The sequence below is a fragment of the Drosophila suzukii genome, chromosome Y, assembly GCF_043229965.1.
Source record: "Drosophila suzukii chromosome Y, CBGP_Dsuzu_IsoJpt1.0, whole genome shotgun sequence".
In the NCBI taxonomy this organism is placed as follows: Eukaryota; Metazoa; Arthropoda; class Insecta; order Diptera; family Drosophilidae; genus Drosophila; species Drosophila suzukii.
Window position 1 is genome coordinate 6,680,730 of NC_092085.1, and position 22,627 is coordinate 6,703,356.

The 22,627-nt window shown below is 38.4% G+C and overlaps 1 protein-coding gene across 1 annotated transcript; it reads right to left on the bottom strand.

Moving 5' to 3' along the window:
* Positions 1-11,121: 11,121 nt before the first annotated feature.
* Positions 11,122-15,289, bottom strand: LOC139353717 (uncharacterized). Its single transcript, XM_070998041.1, has 4 exons — positions 13,210-15,289; positions 12,115-13,122; positions 11,654-11,975; positions 11,122-11,563 (listed from the first exon to the last, which is right to left on the bottom strand). The coding sequence occupies exons 1-4, from the start codon at positions 15,287-15,289 to the stop codon at positions 11,122-11,124; spliced, it is 3,852 nt and encodes a 1,283-aa protein (XP_070854142.1).
* Between the last annotated feature and the right edge of the window lie 7,338 nt (positions 15,290-22,627).

A 22,627-nucleotide genomic window follows, 5' to 3' on the forward strand; every position in this document is an offset into this window, starting at 1 on the left:
TTTATACCCGTTACTCGTAGAGTAAAAGGGTATACTAGATTCGTCGGAAAGTATGTAACAGGCAGAAGGAAGCGTTTCCGACCCCATAAAGTATATATATTCTTGATCAGGATCACTAGCCGAGTCGATCTAGCCATGTCCGTCTGTCCGTCTGTCCGTCTGACCGTCTGTCCGTCTGTCCGTCTGTCCGTCTGTCCGTCTGTCTGTCCGGATGAACGCTGAGATCTCGGAAACTATGAGGCTAGGCTATTGAGATTTGGCGTACAGATTCCTGAGCTTCTTACGCAGCGCAAGTTTGTTTCAGTAGACTGCCACGCCCACTCTAACGCCCACAAACCGCCCAAAACTGTAACTCCTACAGTTTTGATGCTAGATAAAAAATTTTAACTGAAATGTATTGTTCTCATCAATACCTATCGATTGACCTAAAAAAAAGTTTTCCACGCCCACTTAAACGCCCACAAACCGCGAAAACCTGTGACGCCCACAATTTGCATGCTAGATAAAAAATTTTAACTGAAATGTATTGGTGTCGTCAATACCTATCAATTGACTTAAAAAAAAGTTTGCCACGCCCACTTAAACGCCCACAAACCGCGAAAACCTGTGACGCCCACAATTTGCATGCTAGATAAAAAATTTTAACTGAAATGTATTGGTGTCGTCAATACCTATCGATTGATCTAAAAATAAATTTGCCACGCCCACTCTAACGCCCATAACGCTTAAATCTGTCTACCGCCGGTAGGTGGCGCATTTTAATTTCGCTTTGCTGCTTGCATATCTCCATTTCCCTTTGAGTAACGGGTATCTGATAGACGAGGTACTCGACTATAGCGTTCTTCCTTGTTTTTAATTTAATTTTTGTGGCAGATGGATCTATGTGTTGTAATATTGTGCTGGGCAGAGATTTTATGAAAGCCTGCGATTTGGAAATTAATTTAGAAACTTTAAATATAATAACTGTAGAGACTACTGAGACCCAAGATAATAGAAAAATTGGGTCATTTTATAAGGTGCCTTGTGTGAACGAAATGAAAAGTTAGGAAATGAGATATTAGAGGATAAAATGTTAGGTAGTGAAATGTTAGGAAATGAAAAGTTAGGAAACGAGATATTAGAGGATAAAATGTTTGGTAGTGAAATATTACGAAATGAAAAGTTAGGGAATGAGATGTTAGAGGATAAAATGTTAGGTAGTGAAATATTAGGAAATGAAACGTTTGGAAATGAGATGCTATGAGCTATGAAATGGTAGGTGGTGAAAAATTAGAGAGTAAAATTTTAGAAGAAAATTTAGAAAGTATAATTTTAAAAGCAGATAAGGAAACAATCTTTGATAGTTTTGAGCAGCATATGATGGAAATAAATATAGTAGAAGATTCGGAAAAGGAAAGTGTCTATAATATTGGTGAACAAGTTAGATAAATTAGTGGGAAAATCAGTACTTACGAAATTAGATCTTAAAAATGGTTACTTTCATGTGTTTGTTAACAAAGAGTCGGTAAAATACACATCTTTTACTACGCCGTTGGGTCAATTTGAGTTTTTACGTATGCCGATGGGGCTTAAGACTTTTCCACAAGTATTTCAATACTTCGTCAACGATATATTTTCGGATATGATAAGGCAAGACAAGGTGGTTGTGTATATGGACGACATTTTGGTCACCATAGGAATATAGAAGAACACTTCGAAATATTACCAAAAGTATTTAAGAGGTTAGTGGAAAATAAGTTAGAATTGAGAATGGACAAATGCAAATTTTTACAAGACAAGGTAAAATATTTGGGGTTTTTGATTTCATGCGATGGAATCAAAGCAGATGATAGGGTAAGCCCTACAAAATTTTCCAATTCCGACTAAAGTACAAGCAGCCAATTGATGGAAGCGCCCGTTTTAGCTATATACGATCACAGAGACGAAGTTGAGTTACACTGCGATGCCAGTGCTGTAGGGTTTGGGGCGGTACTTCTTCAACAAAAAGCAGACAAGAAGTTGCATCCTACATTACTATTACTACAGAAGCGTAATACCACAGCTTTGAGCTGGAAACTTTAGCTATTATTTACGCATTAAGAAGATTTGGGATATACTTACAGGGCAAGCGGTTCAAAATTTTAACGGACTGCAAGTCCCTTACGTTAACGATTAATAAAATTGATATGAATCCAAGAATAGCAAGGTGGGCTTTAGAGCTTCAGAAGTTTGATTACGACTTAAAGCATAGGGCAGGTAGTCAAATGCAACACGTGGATGCACTGAGTCGTTGCAATAACATAATGGTAATAGAAACGAACATATTTGAAACTAATTTAATAATTTGCCAATCAAAAGATGATAAAATACAAGAGATTAGGAAAATTTTAGAAAATAGTGAGCACAAATGGTTTGAAATGAGGAATGGTGTTATATACAGGAAAAGTAATGACAAGAGGATTTTATTTTATGTGCCGAATCGGATGGAGGATCGTGTTTTATATAAGTATCATGACGAATTAGGCCACAAAGGAAGGGACAAAATGATAGAAGCAATTGGCAAAAGCTACTGGTTTCCAAACATGAAGAGTAAAGTTTCAAATCATGTTCAAAATTGTTTGAAGTGTATAGGTTAGGATACTTGCACAGTATCCCAAAGGGCAATATGCCTTTCGAAATCATTCACATAGATCATTATGGACCTGTGGATAATAGTAGATCGAAAAAGCACATATTAGCTGTTGGAGATGCGTTCACAAAATTTGTTAGGCTGTATACGACCAAAACAACGAATACGAAAGAGGCAGTAAATGCATTGACAGATTACTTTCGAGCTTATAGCAGGCCCAAATGTGTTATTTCAGATCGCGGAAGCTGCTTTAGCTCGACAGATTTTGCTAAATTTTTGGAGGAAAATAACGTAAAGCATATTAAAATTGCAAAGGGGTCGCCACAGGCCAACGGCCAAGTTGAGCGAATCAAGGACCTATGATAGCGAAGTTAGCGGAACCAGAGAATGGCTTACATTGGGATAATGTCATTGAAAAACTAGAGTATTCTATGAATAATACAGTTCACAATAACGCTGTTTGGCATAACTAACGGGGGAAAGTTTGTGATGAGTTAAAGAAAGATTAGAGGAGAGTAGTTATAAAATAAAGGTTAGGAAAACGTTAAAAGATTTTAGGAAAAAAGCTGAAGAAACACAAGCACATTCGCAGAGGAAAAATGAAGCATACTACAATGCGAGAAGAAAAAACGCAACCGACTTTAGAGAAGGTGATTATGTCATGGTTAAGAACTTTGATAGTACGGCGGGTGTAGCGAGAAAACTTATTCCAAAGAACAATGGACCTTATGTAATTGAGAAGATTTTGAAAAATTATATTTGATCAAAGATTCAGTTATCAAAGTTTCAGTTATCTCGAAACCCATATCAGGGTGTTTGGAGTGTTAATAACATTCGACATTGGAAGAAAAAATAGTAGTATAATATAATAATGAATTGTATACATATGTATATGTACTAGATTGTAAGCAATAGATATCCAAATGTTTTAATTGTAACAAGGAAGAACGCTATAGTCGAGTACCTCGACTATCAGATACCCGTGGCCACTTTTTTTGGGTCAATCGATAGGTATTGATGAGAACAGCACGTTTCATTCAAAATTTTTATTGTAGCATCAAAACTGTACACAGAGAAAAAAAAATACCAAAACTGGTCATCAATCGGGTATTTTTTCATATCAGTTTTGATCCCTTATGTTGCCATATCATATTCATATTTTCGAACATATGACATTGATATTTTCGAACATGTCAATTTGGTATTTTTCATACCAGATTGATATGAGCACATATCAAAGTTGTGAACAAATTGTGGTATTTTTTAATATCCAACTGATATGCTTTCATATCAAACTGATATGCTTTCACATCAAACTGATATGCTTGCATATCAAACTGATATTTTGTCAAATCAATTCGACACTTAACTCATACCCAGCTTTATATTAAAATCATTTTATTGAGAGAAACAAATTTGTAGTTTTATTTAAAATTTATTTTCATTCAAAGTCTTATGTTACATATAAAAAATAATTGTAACTTAAAATTACTTATCATAATTAAATAAACTAAAATATTTTTCTTCTTATCATTTTAAGACCAGTTGGTGTGTAATATACATGAATTGGTGGGCCTTCAAATTCGTTAATATTTATTATCTTAGTATTATTTATAAGTGAGCCAATTTCATAGAATTGGTAATGCCCATTAAAGCTGCTCACAAAAAAGTCTTTTGTTGTGATGTCACCTTTTCTTTATATGTTGGTGTCGTATCCCCTGCGCAGACATCAATGTGCTAAAATTTGAAATTATTACAACCTATTATGAAAATATTAAGAATTAAACTTACTTGTGCTCGCTTCCATTTTTGGAGCTTCTCGCGGAACTCGGATTTCAGATGTTCTCTCTTGGAAAATATTAAATCAAGATCTAAAGCACTAATGTTCTGCAGCCTTTCGTAGTTGTATACACACTCTAGGAATATATTGCAAAAATAAGTCTCAACTAATAATGGCTTACACATGTATATATATATATATATATATATATATATATATATATATATGTGCACATATGTTGATTTATAAAAACCTAAAAGCAGGTCAAGCACAACCAAATCGACCTCGTGATCCGTAAGGAATTGAAGCAAAAGTGGATCCTTCATGGTACTTCGACAAACTAATGCACAAATAAAGTAATTTAGTTAAAATTATACATAATTACCAAGTAATTACATTTATAAACACCTTAAACTTTTCTTTTGTTACGTTTTACACTAAAATTGACGCAGTAAATAAAAGTAAGACCACCGCATACAAAGCGTAATTATACCGTTGTACACAGAATATACAAAAAAAGGACGAATTTACAGTCATACTATTTTTTCGAAGACTTTTCGATGTTACGTTTGATATGAAATCTTATCAACTTGCTAAGTATTCATATCATTATGATACGGATTCATATTAACATTTGAAGTTGATATGATTTCGTATCATATTGATCTGAATTTGAATCATTTTGATATGATAAAATTGATATGTGAAAATTGAGGAGACAATATCAAACGGGTATTGTTCCGTTTTTTTCTCTGTGTAGGAGCCACAATTTTGGGTGGTTTGTGGGCGTTAGAGTGGGCGTGGCACTCTGCTGAAACAAACTTTCGCTGCGTTAGAAGCTCAGGAATCTGCACGCCAATCTCCAACAGCCTAGCTCCCATAGTTTGCGAGATCTCAGCGTTCATCCGGACGGACAGACAGACGGAGAGACGGACAGACGGACAGACGGACATGGCTAGATCGACTAGGCTAGTGATCCTGATCAAGAATATATATACTTTGTGGGGTCGGAAACGCTTCCTTCTGCCTGTTACATACTTTCCGACGAATCTAGTATACCCTTTTACTCTACGAGTAACGGGTATAAAAAGTAAATTATAAAATATTAGAGATAGTGGGATATCTCAATGTCAGGACGGCCGAGTTGTATCAGGCTGGCTTATATATGTTGTAACAAGCGTGCTAGTTTATATGCAATACACTAGTTCTAAGTATTATGTTGTTATGCTCAAAGTTAAATGAACAGGGGAGATTATATGAATCTGCTCTGGTCACACTATTCGAACCTAAAAACGGGGGTTGAAAAGAGTGTTGCCTGCGAGCAGCGAGTTAGTTCTAACCGAGAGTGCGAATAAAGAAGACGTGAGACTACAAACCGTTTGTGAACTTAATCCTGATACAGAAAGTGTGGAAAAAATACCATCTTCGTATTTTTCTATACGCAAAAGATTGTTCAACACCGAAGGGCTGGTCACACTGAAAGTGGCTTGTCTTCTCTCTCTTTGACTTTGGCTTTAGAACGGACAAGTTGTGGTATAAAAGAAGCGTCTATTAAACAGAAAAACTTTGAACTAAAAACTAAAATCGCGTACTAAATTAATTAAGGAATCGGGAGAAGACCTTTATTTCCAGCAGGATATGGGCCCAGTGTTTCGCTAAACTCAAATTAAAATAACAATTAAATAAATTGCGAATTTCTGAGAATTTCTGAGAACCCGTGTGTGTATGAGCACATTGACAAACAGGAGGAAGCACGTTTCAACAAACGAACCATCCAGAACAATAACAAAGTTATAAAAACACAAACGGTAAAAAGTATTGTAATAAAATAAAAGATTGTATAAAATATTTTGTTCCTTTTCTTGCTAAAAATTTTAACAGCCAACCAAGTGCATACATGTTGAAGTTGCAAGTATGAGTGAATGCATGTACTTATGTATGTGTATGTGAAGCCGCGTGTTTTTTTTTCTATTTCACCATATTGGCTAAGTGGATCTCACGTTTACTTATATGTGTGTGTGTGTACATGTAGGCACTTGGTACAGTATTTGCTTAACATTGATTCCTTTTTCTTCTCTCTTTTCTTCTTCTCGAATATACGATAGTTACATTGAAATTAGAGCAAGAATAAATATGAATAAGGAGAATAAGTTTAAGAATATTTCACCTTTTCGTGGTGAAAAATATTCAGTGTGGAAATTTCGTGTGAAGTCTCTTTTAGCTGAAAATGATGTTTTATTTGTAATCGAAAAAGAAAAACCCCAAGAAATAGATGAGAAATGGACAAAGGCAGAAAGATCAGCAAAAAGCATTATAATAGAATTTCTAGGCGTCTCTTTTCTTTCATTTGCCGATAATAATTCGACTGCAAAAGAGATTTTTGAAAAATTAGATTCGATCTATGAGCGAAAAAGTTTGGCAACGCAACTTTCTGTGCGTAAGCAATTATTGACATTCAAATTAAATGGCGACACACCTCTCATTATTCATTTCAATAAATTTGATAAATTAATCTGCGAATTAATTATTTATACAACTTACCCAAATAGAAATCAAAACTATAGTTTTTGGCATGAAAGATTAGGACATATTAGCAAGGGAAAGTTTTTAGAAATTGTGCGAAATAATATGTTTGAAGATGTAGAACTTGTAAAAGATATTAAATTTAATAATGAATTATGCGAAGCTTGCATAAATGGTAAGCAAGCTAGACTTCCATTTGAGAAAATTAAGAATAAAGAATATATTAAGAGGCCTTTATTTATAATTCATTCAGATGTTTGTGGTCCGATAACTCCTTCTAGTATTGATGGAAGAAACTATTATGTAATCTTTGTCGATCAGTATACACATTACTGTGTAACTTATTTGATGACCTATAAATCTAAGGTATTTAATTTCTTCAAGGACTTCATCGCAAAGAGTGAAGCTTATTTCAATTTAAAGGTTGTGAATCTATACATCGATAATGGCAGAGAATATTTGTCAAATGAGATGAAGACTTATTGTAGTGAAAAAGACATAAGTTACCATTTGACGGTTCCACATACACCGCAATTAAATGGAGTCTCTGAACGTATGATCAGATCCATAACTGAAAAGGCTAGAGCAATGATTAGTGGATCTAAATTAAATAAAAGTTTTTGGAGCGAAGCCGTTTTAACGGCTACATATTTAGTTAACAGAACTCCAAGTAGAGCGTTTCAGGATAAGAAAACTCCATTTGAAATGTGGCACAACAGAAAGCCTAAATTGAAATATTTAAAGATATTTGGTTCAACCGTATATGTGCATGATAAAATGCGGAAAAGAAAATTTTATGACAAATCATTCAAATGTATAGTGGTTGGCTACGAACAGAATGGCTATAAGTTGTGGGACATAAATTCAAAGAGGTTTTTGGTAGCTAGAGACGTAGTTGTTGATGAAATGAATATGGAGAATACTAGAACTGTGGCAAATGACTCAGAGTTTCAGAATGAAAGTATGGAACTGGTAGAAAGTATTCAGAATGATAGTATGAACAATCTACAATTCTCGACTGAAATGAATTCAGGAGCAGATGAGTCGAATATCCCGAATGAGAGTACGGATGGAAAATCGGATCTTTTTAAGTCAGATAAACAGCCTAGTGAGACAGCAACTTGTGAAAATGCCGATCCAATCATTGGTGAAGAATTGCCTAGTATGCAATTAAAAGTAGATGAAATTGAAGTCAGAAGAAGTGAAAGATTAAAAGACATGCCAAAAACGTCTTATCGGTTCTTAAACAATTGCTTAATGAATGCTCACGCCTTTTGTGATGATATCCCAAATAGCTACAATGATATTAAAAATAGAACAGACAGAATTAAGTGGAAAGAAGCCGTAAAAGAACAATTAGATTCGCATTTATATAATAAAACTTGGACTTTAGTTGATCAGCCTCTACATAAAAATATTGTTGATTGCAAGTGGGTGTTTTCTATAAAAACTAATGAGCATGGCAAGCAATTCAAATATAAGGCCAGATTGGTAGCTCGGGATTTACTCAAGAGTATCTTTTAGATAATGATGAGACTTTAGCTCCAGTTGCAAGAATATCTAGTTTTCGATTCATTTTATCCATGGCAAACCAATTTAATTTAAAAGTTCACCATATGGATGTTAAGACGGCATTCCTAAATGGTATTTTGAAAGAGGAAATCTTTATGAAGATTCCGGAGGGCTGACCATATGAGGATGGTAAAGTCTGTAAATTGAACAAGTCTATTTATGGGGTAACTCAAGCGGCACGATGTTGGTTTGAAACATTTGAAAATGTTTTAAAGAGCATCGGTTTTATTAATTCGGCAGTGGATAGATGTATCTATCTACTAGACCAAGGGGATATCTTAAAAAATATCTATGTGCTTTTATACGTAGATGATCTTGTAATTGCAACAAAGAGCATTGACACAATGAAAAATCTTAAAACATTCCTAATGAGTAAATTCAGGATGACAGATTTATGTGAAATCAGACACTTTATTGGAATAAAAGTAGAAAGAAAAGATGGTTATTTATATCTTAGTCAATCAGCATACATTAACAGTATTTAAAAAAAATTTAATATGGACGAATGTCATGCAGTCAGTACACCACTTCCAACCAAGCTAAATTATGAAGCTTTAAACTCATACGAAGAATGTAATGCGCCGTGCCGAAATCTGATTGGGTGTTTGATTATCTAATGTTTTGTACGCGTCCTGATCTAAGTACAGCAATAAGTATACTTAGTAGATATACAAACAAAAACAATTCAGAATTATGGCAAAGTTTAAAAAGAGTCTTGAGATATTTAAAGGGTACTGTGGATCTGAAATTAACTTTTATCAAAAATGAAAATTCTAGCGACACAATTATTGGGTATGTTGACTCTGACTGGGCAGAAAGTGAATCTGACAGAAAGAGTACAACAGGTTTTATATTTAAAATGTTTGACTCTAATGTGATCTGCTGGAATACGAGGAAGCAAAATCCAGTGCCTGCTTCTTCGACTGAAGCGGAATATATGGGTTTATTTGAAGCAGTAAGGGAAGCTTTATGGTTAAAATCGTTAGTCTCTAGTATACAATTTGAATTAAATAAACCAATCAAAATATTAGAAGATAACCAAGGCTGCAAAAGCATAGCTAATAATCCTACATGCCACATACGATCCAAACACATTGATATAAAGTACCATTTCTCAAGAGAGCAAATTGAAAATAAATTAATTATCTTAGAGTATATTCCCACAGAACACCATGTTGCTGATGTCCTCACGAAGCCGTTGCCCGCTGCAAGATTCTTGACACTAAGAAACGAGATGGGTCTTAAGAACTAAAACTCTATACTATACACTATAAACCAAAAAAAAAAAAAACGTAACTATTGAAACTGATATTTAATTTAGAACTTAACTTAAAGAAAAAGATGAACTGATAATTTAATTTAACTAAAATTGTGAATTTTAGTGTATTTATTAGCTAGAAGCTAAGAAACATTTAATTTGTCAAATGAAATTTGAATTTTTTTTGTTATTAACGAATTATTTGATTAAGGTTTTACTGGGTTTCCCTTAATCCTAGAACTAGTTTGATTTGATCTTAACAAAACTATTTCTAGATGAATATGGATCATTATTATTGTTCCCAGAAAACACAACTGTCCAAATAAGAATATTATTGTAATTCTAATTTAATTTTAAATTGTTCAACATATCTTTTGAGGAGGTGTGTGGAAAAAATACCATCTTCGCATTTTTCTATACGCAAAAGATTGTTCAACAACGAAGGACTGGTCACACTGAAAGTGGCTTGTCTTCTCTCTCTTTGACTTTGGCTTTAGAACGGACAAGTTGTGGTATAAAAGAAGCGTCTATTGAACAGAAAAACTTTGAACTAAAAACTAAAATTGCGTACTAAATTAATTAAGGAATCGGGAGAAGGACTTTATTTCCAACAGAAAGGAATTTCGAATTACTATGGACGCTTATTAAACACGATTTGCCTAATTACCACCATTTAAAAATTATGGTCCAAAGTTGTTTTTGTTTAGACTTTTTGTAGCCTTTTACTATGTACGCCTTTTAAGCACGATTATTCTAAATACCACCGTTTTAAAGTTATGACTTAAAGCTATTGTTATTTAGATTTTTTTAGCCTTTCTCCTGATTTTTCAAAAACCATTGCATTGATTTCAAATTAAGTTTTAAGGTGTACAGCATTACTGCTGAGCATTGACCTTTTTATTTGAAGGTCCTGGAAATGTAAGATAATGTTAAACAGCTTAATATAAGAAACATTAGTTCTACCACTTTTGGAAAAACTATGTGGGATTGGTCTGGCAACCTAGAGCAGCTGGTGGTAAAGAAGAAATGAAGAACAAAACGACGTGGCAGGCCCGGCAAACTAAAAGACGAAAAAAGCAGAAAGAATTCGCGAGACGAACGGAGAAGACGTGAAATACGACGCATTGGGTGGAAAGAGAAGACAAACATAATAAAACCAATTTATAATACAAAAACTCTGATGAAGAATAAAAACGTTTTATTTCCCAATTTGAGTGGACTGTATTTCAATGATTAAATTTGTCACATTTCTTAACACTAAGTCCTAAAAAATCTCTAAAGTGTGACGCAGCACCAAAATACATTAAAAAGGCGAAAGTTAGTATTTCATATACCAAAGAGAATAAGATTCAAAATTAAATAACGGCTGCAATGCGTTCATCAACATCCCGGGCCGCCCTGAAACAATGTTTCAGAATTAGGCAGTACAGCTAACTTGGTGATGGGTCGGGTCATCTCTCCAGTAGACGTCTTAAGTTTTACAGCGCTTACAAGTCCATCTGGTCCAGGATGAGCTTCCACTACACGGGCTAGTATCCAAGCTGCTGGAGGGAGATTTGAGTCCTTGACGAGGACTATATTGTCTACTGCGATGTTGCGTTCCTTGTTGCTCCACTTTTGACGTTGCTGTAGGGAAGTCAAATACTCTTGGTGCCAGCGTTCCCAAAACCCTTGATACATCGATTGCAAGTGCTGCCAATAGTCCAGACGATTGATCGGTAGATTAGTCAGATCTCCCTCTGGAACAGTTGTAAATGAGCGTCCAATTAAAAAGTGGGCCGGAGACAAGTAGGTTAGGTCAGTGTCAGGTGTGTGCACTGATCTGAGCGATCAGAGTTTGCATTTGTTCAAATGTTAGAACAGTTTTTCCCACAACTCGACGCAGATGCAATTTAACACTGATGACTCCCACTTTCCTCCCCAATGTGGCGAATGGGGAGGGATAAAACTCCATTTGATTCCATCATCGGCCAGCGATTGTGCTAGATTGCGTTGATGCTCCTGCGAAGATAAAAGTTGCTGCATCTCATCTAATGCCCGTTTGGCACCAACAAAATTCGTCCCGTTGTCGCTGAAGATTTGTGAGCATTTTCCTCGAAGGGACATGAAACGCCGAAGACATGCCAGGAATGTGTCTGTGCTAAGATCGGTGGCCAGTTCCAAATGTATGGCTGATGTTACAAGGCAAACAAAGAGGCATATGTAGCCCTTAGTTTTTCGGGCTTTTTCCTTTCCTTCAGTATAAATGGACCAGCATAGTCACAGCCTGAGTGCTGGAAGGGTAAAGCTTCTGTTATACGGATGCCTGGTAGATCGGCCATGAATTGGAGCTCCGTGAGTTTACGTTGGTTTACGTTATCAGGTTGCGCGCACCAACACCACGAACAATTACAAAAAGTGCAGAAACTCCTGGATGAAGATTTGTCGTATGCTCGTGTTCCAAAATCATTCTTGTGATGCGGTTCGACTTCGGAAGCAGTATAGGGTGTTTTACATCAGCTGGTAATTGTGAGTTGTCCAGTCGTCCACCAACTCGAAGAAGGCCATCCTTGCAGATAATCGGCGAGAGCTTCACCAACTGGGAGCGGCTGTGAAGTGGCTCGTTTTCCGTCAGTAGTTTGCGGTCTTCTATGAAACATTTCTGAGCCTCCTGCAGGCAAAGAATGCGAGCAGCCTGAATCTCCTCAAAGGTGAGCATCTTTTCATTTGCCAGCGTTGCAGATTTAGTGGCCTTGGTCTTTTGGATGAAGCGAAGGGCGTAAGCTACAACGCGTACCAGCTTTGTCCAGGACGAGACGCGTTGAGTCAAAGCTTCGATTGGTGACAATGAGGAGGTTTCCTGTGCGGTTAATGCGGTGGTCTTCACTTCCTCTTTTCCATGGTTTTCTAAAAGGGAAGAACAGAACTTTTTAGAGGTCAACTTTACCGCAAGCATTTCTGGATCTTGCAGCCATGAAGGTCCCATCCACCATAAGTCAAAATGGAGAAGGTCTGAAGCAAGCATTCCTCGTGTGGCGCAGTCCGCCGGATTCTCCTTTGTGTTTACATGATGCCATGCATTGCGCGGTAAGGCTTCGAGTATTTCTGAGGTTCTATTGGCTACAAATGTTTTAAGCTTCGTTGGAGGATGTGAAAGCCAGGCCAAGACTATGGTTGAGTCGCACCATGCATGTACTTCAATGTCGTTGTGTTGTAGTGCAGCCTTGACTGATAAGAACAGTCGGCTTAGTAGCAAAGCGCCACACAGTTCGAGACGCGGTAGAGACTGCTGCTTCAGCGGAGCAACTCTGGTTTTTCCTGCTATGAGTGAAACAGATACGGTGCCATCTGCTCGCACCACTCTGCTATAGATGACTGCGGAATATGCCTTGATGGAGGCATCTGAAAATCCATGCAGTTATATGTGATCTTCATTGTTTTGGACAAACCGTGGCAGGCGTAGGTCACGAAGGATGTGTAGGTCGTCACGGCATTTATTCCACCAGTCCGCAATTTTCGGAGGAAACTCCGTGTCCCAGCCGAGATCGAGTAGCCACAATTCTTGGAACAGAATCTTAAACTGCACTACCACTGGTGACAGAATACACAGCGGGTCAAAGATGCGTGCCACATCTGACAGCACTTGGCGTTTGGTGTTGTGCGGATTTGTTGTGAGGCAAACCTTGTAAGATAACATATCCTCTTCTGGATCCCAATGAACGCCAAGAACCTTTGCTGTAGAGTTGGATCCTTTGCCTTGTACTCCGGTTGTAGCGAGAGATCTGTCAGCGACAAGTGATGAATTGGAAACCCATTTACCAAGTTCCATGCCTGCACATTTCATCAACTGGATCAACTCATTTTGATTGCGAATGAGCTCATCCTCGGTATGTGCTCCGGTCAGTACGTCGTCCACATAAAACTGCTCCTTCAAGATTTTTGCAGCGGTAGGAAAATCGTGTTGATGGTCGTGGGCTAACTGATCCAGGACCCTCACTGCCAAAAATGGTGCGCAGGATGTGCCGTATGTTACCGTGGATAGTTCATAGTGTTTAATAGGAGTCGTTTCATCTTCTCTCCAAACTATACGCTGATAGCCACAATGGTTGGCAGCCACCCAGATTTGTCGATACATTTTGACAATATCTGCTGAGAAGACGAACTTGAACATTCTGAAACGCATGCAAATCGAGAAAAGGTTTCGTAGAATGCTGGGTCCAATGTGCAGAGCTTCGTTTAAGGACCGTCCATTCGTGTCCTTGAATGGGCCGTCAAATACGACGCGTAATTTTTGGGTAATTACAGGATGATGTGGCAAGTAAAAGCTCGGCTTTTTGTCAATGTCTTCTGCCGATAGTTCTCGCATGTGGCCCAATTGAAGATACTCACGCATAAATTGCACGTACTGTGAATGCAGAATGGGGTCTTTCTTTAGGCGGCGTTCTACACCCCTGAATCTTGTAAGCGCTCCCTGTAAAGTATCCGAAAACTGTTCCATGGAGGTTTTGAACGGAAGTTCGACGATGAAACGCCCCTTACAGTCCCGAGTGTGCGTCTTCACAAAGTGCTGCTCAACTTCATCGTCCTCCGGTTTCCCATGGAATTCCTGGTTGACATCCTCCAGCTCCCAAAAGCGTCTTAGCGATTCGTAAATGTCAATAGCCGTGTGCATTGTTGTTGTAGGTGAACAGTCGGTAGTAACGATAGATGTGATGACCCATTCAAATATGGTCGAAATGGCGATCCACTTGCGACGGGTTTCCGCGTCGATCTTGGCTAGGATGAAGTGTATAATCCAGCAGTCCCTATTAGTTTGCCCTGCTGCATCCAGGCCGCGTACAATTTCGGTGGCTCCGTCCGTCACCTTTCGCAGAACCGTTACATCTGCTCTGGCGGTCGAAGGTAAGTTAATAAATGTCTCCAGCAGAGTGTTAACAATGTGACATTGTCTATTGTACCGATCAATTAGGCAAGTCCAAGCAGCCTCGTAAGCTGCATCCGTTATTGGCATATGTCGAATCAAGTCAGCTGCTTCGCCAGTGATGTACGTTTTCAAGTAGTGCAACTTTTGTATTGCTGTCAAATGCTGCTTGCTATGGATCGTACTCTCGAAGATGTTTTTAAAGGCTGGCCACTCCTTGTAGTCGCCAGTGAACAGCTTGATATGGATTTTTGGCAGTTCATTATGCATTACATTTGCTGCCGAGGTTGCCCTTAAAAGCATTGCTTGTTGCTCAGCGAAACGCTCGTTGAGCTGCTGCTGTTGTTCCAGAAAACGAACTAGGTTTTCGTTTCCCACTCCTGATGCCATTGGTGCGGCCGCATCAGGGTTGCCAGAGTGTCTGAAGTTGTTGCCTTCTCTTTCATTCTCCTGAGCTTCTTCACAGGTGCGTATGAGGTTGCGAAATAATGTGCTTGCTTGTAAGTACTTGTCCTCGTACCTTTCGTTGTCGATGGCTGGATCGACGTACCCTTCCTCTTCGTCAAAAAGGACCATTTGGTCGCTGATGGACTCGAATTCTTTCCAGATGATGTTGAGCCTTTCCAATGAAACTTGTATTTCATCCATTTTGATCCCGCACGTGGATCTTGAGACGCCGTTAGCAAACGCGTAATGCTTGCCTTCGCACGACTTCTAGCTGCCTTCAAAATGATTTCAATGATTAAATTTGTCACATTTCTTGTATGTCCGATGCTTTCCGTTGTAGTCTTAACACTAAGTCCTAAAAAATCTCTAAAGTGTGACGCAGCCCCAAAATACATTAAAAAGGCGAAAGTTAGTATTTCATATACCAAAGAGAATAAGATTCAAAATGAAATAACGGCTGCAATGCGTTCATCAACAAACTCATTTTAATTAACCTATAATAAATTTAATAAATGTAATAAAACAAGTGGGATCGCGTTCAGGTTATTTGGAAAGTAATTTCACAACCCAGTCCCACATAACTTGGGGGCTCAACCAATAAAACCGAATAGTGTGAGAAAGAAAGTGAAAGAAAGAGCGGAAAAATTCATCAGCAAAACAGTTCACTCCGCAAAACTTAAAATTCAGAAATTTTGTCGATCCGGATAACACAAAAAAAAAACGCAGCATGCGAATACATACATATGTAATTTGGAATATCCGGGAGTGTACGTGAGAGTGTAAGATGCCGAAATTGAGGATTTTGAAGGTATTAGCGCAATGCTTCGTGACGAAAAGAAGCAAAATATTCTCCTTTTGCACAAGTTCGTTTTTGAAGAAGAGGGAGATAGAAACAATAGAAAACGATTGCGCGAGTTTCAAGGCTACGAATATAACGAATCAAACAGTCTTTATTCCAAAAAAGTAAACTATGTCGGTGACCATTTGTTTGATATGGATCTGGCCATAGTTTGTAACGTGCTCAAACTCCCCCATAACAAAGACGACCTAACAAAACACATATTTTACAACTTGAAAAAGATTCCTTGCTGAAGGACGCGGATTTTAATGAAAACGATAAGGACGAAAGCGAAGGTGATGAATCTGACGACGAAAGCGAAGGGAATAAAGCAGACGCCATAAGCATTCCAAGCAGCAACGGTGCCAAAAACGACCGCGAAACGGCAAGCAGTTTGTCAGAAATACCGAGTTTCTTTTTAAACTTTCGTGACATAGAAGACTCAGTCCGAGCATTCAGTGGCGAAGACAATTTGTCGGTCGAAGTGTGGGTCAAGGAATTTGAGGACATGGCTACTATAATGTCTTGGAACGATTTACAAAAATTCATTTTTGCCAAGCGATCGCTACAAGGCCTTGCAAAAATGTTTGCGAATAGTGAGCGCGAATTAACGAGTTGGGTAAAACTAAAGCAAGCCTTATTAGCCGAGTTCAAAACCGCGACAAACAGTGCTCAATTACACAAATTAATGGCTGACAGAAAAATGAGAAAAGGTGAAAATCTGCAGGAGGATTTTTTTACAAATGAAAGAACTAGCTCTTGAGGAAATAAAGAAAGCAGTTCCTTAATCCAATATGTAATCGATGGAATTGACGATACCTGTGCTAATAAACTTGTACTCTATAACGCAAAAAGTCTGATCGAGTTTAAGGACAAACTAAAATGCTACAAAGTAATCCGCGGAAAATCAAAAAGTGAGAATAAAAACCAAGTCATGTATTCAAAGGCGAACCATTCGGAGGCAAAAAGTGATTATAAAAACCAAGCAGTGCCTAACAGAAATGCTAGCAGGGACCTGAAATGTTACAATTGCGGGGCAAAAGGTCACACATCCGCGAATTGCGAAAACAAAACAAAAGGAAGAAAGTGTTTTCAGTGTAACAATTTCGGGCACATCGCAAAAGAATGCCCAGAAAAGGGTTTATGTGAAAAAGTGGAAGCAACCAACATGTGTAAGGTGTCATCTGCTCACGCGTTTATGTGCATAACAGTGGAGGCGAATAACATTAAATTCACCGTTCTAATCGACACCGGAAGCAAAAACAATTTGGTTACCGATACCACGTTTAAAAATCTTAACAAGCCAAAGCTAAGTGAGTGTAATATCTATCTCATCGGGTTCGGAAAATCAGACCAAAACAAGATCAAACCGTCGGGCTCCTTGATGGTGAACATTTCGCAACAAAGTTTCTGGTGGTGGAGTCGCAATTCCTGGACAAGGAATGGTTCTTGGTGAAGAATTTTGCAAACAAGCTCAATTGACAATATCCAGTGAGGGCGTGAAAGTAACCAAACCTACCAGTGACGAGGCAGATATCAGTTCGATTTATAAAATTGATACTGAAGATTGCAACCAAATAGTAACAGACATCGAACCAGGAGCAAGCGCGAAAGCTAAAGAGGTAGTACACAATGTTGTCCAAAACTATCAAGCGGTAAGCACAAAATCCACAAACATTCAAATCCAATGATACATTCACGACCTCACAGATTTTCGTATTCTGAGCGATGCATCATAGATAAACAAAGCGAACAGTGGCTGAAAGACGGTGTAATTGAAACCTCAGAGTCAGAATACAGCAGCCCAGTCGTACTTGTTAACAAACGTGACGGATCTCATCGCTTATGCATCGATTACAGACGAATCAACAAAGTCATTATCAGAGACCATTTTACACTTCCTTTGATCGAGGATCAACTTGACAGATTGCAGGACGCGCGTATTTTTAGCTCGATAGAAGAAGGGAGCCGAAAGTATACGTCTTTCGTCACACACAATGGACAATTCCAGTTTCTTCGGGTTCCTTTCGGGCATTCCAATTCGCCGAGCGTATTTCAGCGACATGTAAATGCTATCTTCAGAGACCTGACTTGTAAAGGTGTAGCCATACCATACGTCGACGACATAATAATATACATAATGTCATCCGGTATATTACATGAGCAAAAAAACGACCGATGCTGAAAGGAAGTTCACAAGCTACGAGCTCGAAATCTTAGCTATAGTGGAAGCCTTTAAAAAGTTCAGTGTCTACTTACTGGGTTTGCGGTTTCGACTCGTAACAGATTGTAATGCTCTAGCCAAAACCGTAGAAAAGAAAGACTTGTGCTCACGAATAGCCCGCTGGATCCTCCAGTTGCAAGAGTTCGAATACGTCGTCAAACTCCGAGGTGGCACACGAATTCGCCACGCTGACGCCCTGAGCCTGAGGCTTCATTGCATAGTAGAATCAAAAACATTCAGGCTCAAGACGACCAACTAAAAGCTATCATAGACTTTCTGACAAATAAGGCAACCCATAACAATTACTTCTTGAAATCGAGGCTCCTACACAAAGTAGTTGACGACTGTGAACTTATAGTTCATGAGGCACATGAGCATGGTCACTTCTCCGTCAAGAAATGTAAAGAGATTATTGGAAAAGAATTCTACATACCAAAGCTGGAGGAGAAAATTCTGAAGTCTATAAGCTGCTGCATACCTTTTATTGTCAGCAACCGTAAGCAAGGAAAGCAAGAGGGCGAACTTCATCCACTCAGCAAAGACGAAAAGCCGCTGCCGACGTATCACATCGATTTTCTTGGCCCTTTGGAATCTACTCACAAACAGTATAGGCACATACTAGCAGTAATCGATAGTTGCACCAAATTTTGTTGGCTCTATCCGACCAAGACGAACTCTACCAAAGATGCTGTATCGAGACTTAACGAGCAAAGCAAAATCTTCGGCAATCCTAGTCACATCATTTCTGATAGAGGATCTGCGTTCACGTCAGAAGACTTTCAACTGTACTGCAACCGCGAAGGTATTAAGCATCATCTTATCACAACGGGCCTTCCACGGGCCAACGGTCAGGTCGAGAGGCTTAATACAACGATAATTGCTGTTCTTTCAAAACTCTCAATAGATGATCCACGACAATGGTTTAAGTTTGTCAGCAGCGTACAACAGGTCATCAACTCAACATTTTGCAGAAGCACGAAAACAACGCCTTTTGAGTTACTGACGGGAACCAAGATGCGTCTAAAAGCCGATACACAGATCCAGCAAATGTTAGAAGCAGAAATGATTCGGCTCTTCAACGACGATCGGGATGAACTTCGAAAACAAGGCAAGCAACATATTCTTAAAGTCCAGGAGGAAAATAAAAGAAGATACTACGACGAAGTCCAGCTTCAAAGTACAGAGTCGGCGACTTAGTTGCTATTAAAAGGACTCAGCTTGGTCCAGGCCTAAAGTTAAAGGCCAAGTATCTCGGCCCATACCGTATTGTAAGGGTGAAATTGAATGATACCTATGACGTAACCAAAGACTCAGTGTTTAGCGAAGGCCCAAGGCAGACGAGCACTTGCGCTGAGTATCTAAGGCCGTGGATTCCTTATGACGACGACGAAGACGACGCATTCGAGGAGAATGCAGTGTAGGATGGCCGATTTGTGGGATTGGTCTGGCAACCTAGAGCAGCTGGTGGTAAGGAAGAAATGAAGAACAAAACGACGTGGCAGGCCTGCCAAACTAAAAGACGAAAAAAGCAGAAAGAATTCGCGAGACGAACGGAGAAGACGTGAAACACGACGCATTTGGTGAAAAGAGAAGACAAACATAAAAAGACGCAGACTAATCAGTTTAATCAAACCAATTTATAATACAAAAACTCATTTTAATTAACTTATAATAAATTTAATAAATATAATAAAACAAGAGGGATCGTGTTCAGGTTATTTGGAAAGTAGTTTCACAACCCAGTCCCACATATATCAATAGCTAGATTTTGTATATCCGTAACTTGTGAAGTACTGAAGCTACAGGCTTGGGCTATACGTCGTTAGAAAGGAATTTCGAATTACTATGGACGCTTATTAAAAACGATTTGTCTAAATACCACCGTTTAAAAATTATGGTCCAAAGTGTTTTTTAATTAGATTTTTTTTTAGCCTTCTTCTATGTACGCCTTTTAAACACGCTTTGTTTAAATACCACCGTTTAAAAATTATGGTTTAAAGTATTTTTATACCCGTTACTCGTAGAGTAAAAGGGTATACTAGATTCGTCGGAAAGTATGTAACAGGCAGAAGGGAGCGTTTCCGACCCCAAAAAGTATATATATTCTTGATCAGGATCACTAGCCGAGTCGATCTAGCCATGTCCGTCTTTCCGTCTGTCCGTCTGTCCGTATGAACGCTGAGATCTCGCAAACTATGAGAGTTACAATACTGGGATTAGGCACGCAGATTCCTGAGATTCCTGCGCAGCGCAAGTTTGTTTCAGTAGAGTGCCACGCCCACTCTAAAGCCCACAAACCGCCCAAAACTGTGGCTCCTACATTTTTGATGGTAGATAGAAAATTTTAACTGAAATGTATAAGTATTGTCAGTACCTATCGATTGACCCAAAAAAAATTTTGCTACGCCCACTCTAACGCCCACAAACCTCCCAAGAAGAGCCAGAAAATGCGAAATGACACTAGAGCCAGAAAACGACATACATGCATATGTATATATGCATGTGTGTGGATGTAAAAAATTGCAACCTAATATCCGCGCAAACACAATTCTTTCAAACAAAGCTATTCAACCTTTTTTTTATTTAGATTTTTTTAGCCGTTCTCCTTATTTTTCAAACACCATTACATTGATTTCAAATTAAATTTTAAGGTGCATAGCCCTTGAGATTTGTCAACTTTTTGGAGGAAAATAAAAGAAGATACTACGACGAAGTCCAGCTTCAAAGTACAGAGTCGGCGACTTAGTTGCTATTAAAAGGACTCAGCTTGGTCCAGGCCTAAAGTTAAAGGCCAAGTATCTCGGCCCATACCGTATTGTAAGGGTGAAATTGAATGATACCTATGACGTAACCAAAGACTCAGTGTTTAGCGAAGGCCCAAGGCAGACGAGCACTTGCGCTGAGTATCTAAGGCCGTGGATTCCTTATGACGACGACGAAGACGACGCATTCGAGGAGAATGCAGTGTAGGATGGCCGATTTGTGGGATTGGTCTGGCAACCTAGAGCAGCTGGTGGTAAGGAAGAAATGAAGAACAAAACGACGTGGCAGGCCTGCCAAACTAAAAGACGAAAAAAGCAGAAAGAATTCGCGAGACGAACGGAGAAGACGTGAAACACGACGCATTTGGTGAAAAGAGAAGACAAACATAAAAAGACGCAGACTAATCAGTTTAATCAAACCAATTTATAATACAAAAACTCATTTTAATTAACTTATAATAAATTTAATAAATATAATAAAACAAGAGGGATCGTGTTCAGGTTATTTGGAAAGTAGTTTCACAACCCAGTCCCACATATATCAATAGCTAGATTTTGTATATCCGTAACTTGTGAAGTACTGAAGCTACAGGCTTGGGCTATACGTCGTTAGAAAGGAATTTCGAATTACTATGTACGCCTTTTAAACACGCTTTGTTTAAATACCACCGTTTAAAAATTATGGTTTAAAGTATTTTTATACCCGTTACTCGTAGAGTAAAAGGGTATACTAGATTCGTCGGAAAGTATGTAACAGGCAGAAGGGAGCGTTTCCGACCCCAAAAAGTATATATATTCTTGATCAGGATCACTAGCCGAGTCGATCTAGCCATGTCCGTCTTTCCGTCTGTCCGTCTGTCCGTATGAACGCTGAGATCTCGCAAACTATGAGAGTTACAATACTGGTATTAGGCACGCAGATTCCTGAGATTCCTGCGCAGCGCAAGTTTGTTTCAGTAGAGTGCCACGCCCACTCTAAAGCCCACAAACCGCCCAAAACTGTGGCTCCTACATTTTTGATGGTAGATAGAAAATTTTAACTGAAATGTATAAGTATTGTCAGTACCTATCGATTGACCCAAAAAAAATTTTGCTACGCCCACTCTAACGCCCACAAACCTCCCAAGAAGAGCCAGAAAATGCGAAATGACACTAGAGCCAGAAAACGACATACATGCATATGTATATATGCATGTGTGTGGATGTAAAAAATTGCAACCTAATATCCGCGCAAACACAATTCTTTCAAACAAAGCTATTCAACCTTTTTTTTATTTAGATTTTTTTAGCCGTTCTCCTTATTTTTCAAACACCATTACATTGATTTCAAATTAAATTTTAAGGTGCATAGCCCTTGAGATTTGTCAACTTTTTGTATACGAAACATTCTTTTACAAAAACCCCTTTCAAAGTTATTAATCAACAAAAATGACCACATTTACCATAACAGCGCATCCTACACTGCCTGAGCATTGACCTTTTTTGTGCGAATCCAAAATCTATTTGAAGGTCCTGGAAGTTTAAGATAATGTTAAACAGCTTAATATAAGAAACATTAGTTCTACCACTTTTGGAAAACTAGGTTGTTTGGCGATAAAACAGCTATAAATAGCTTAATTTTGTATATCCGTAACTTGGGAAGTACTGAAGATACGGTCTTGTGCTACACGTCGTTAGAAAGGTATTTGGAATTACTATGGACGCTTGTTAAACAC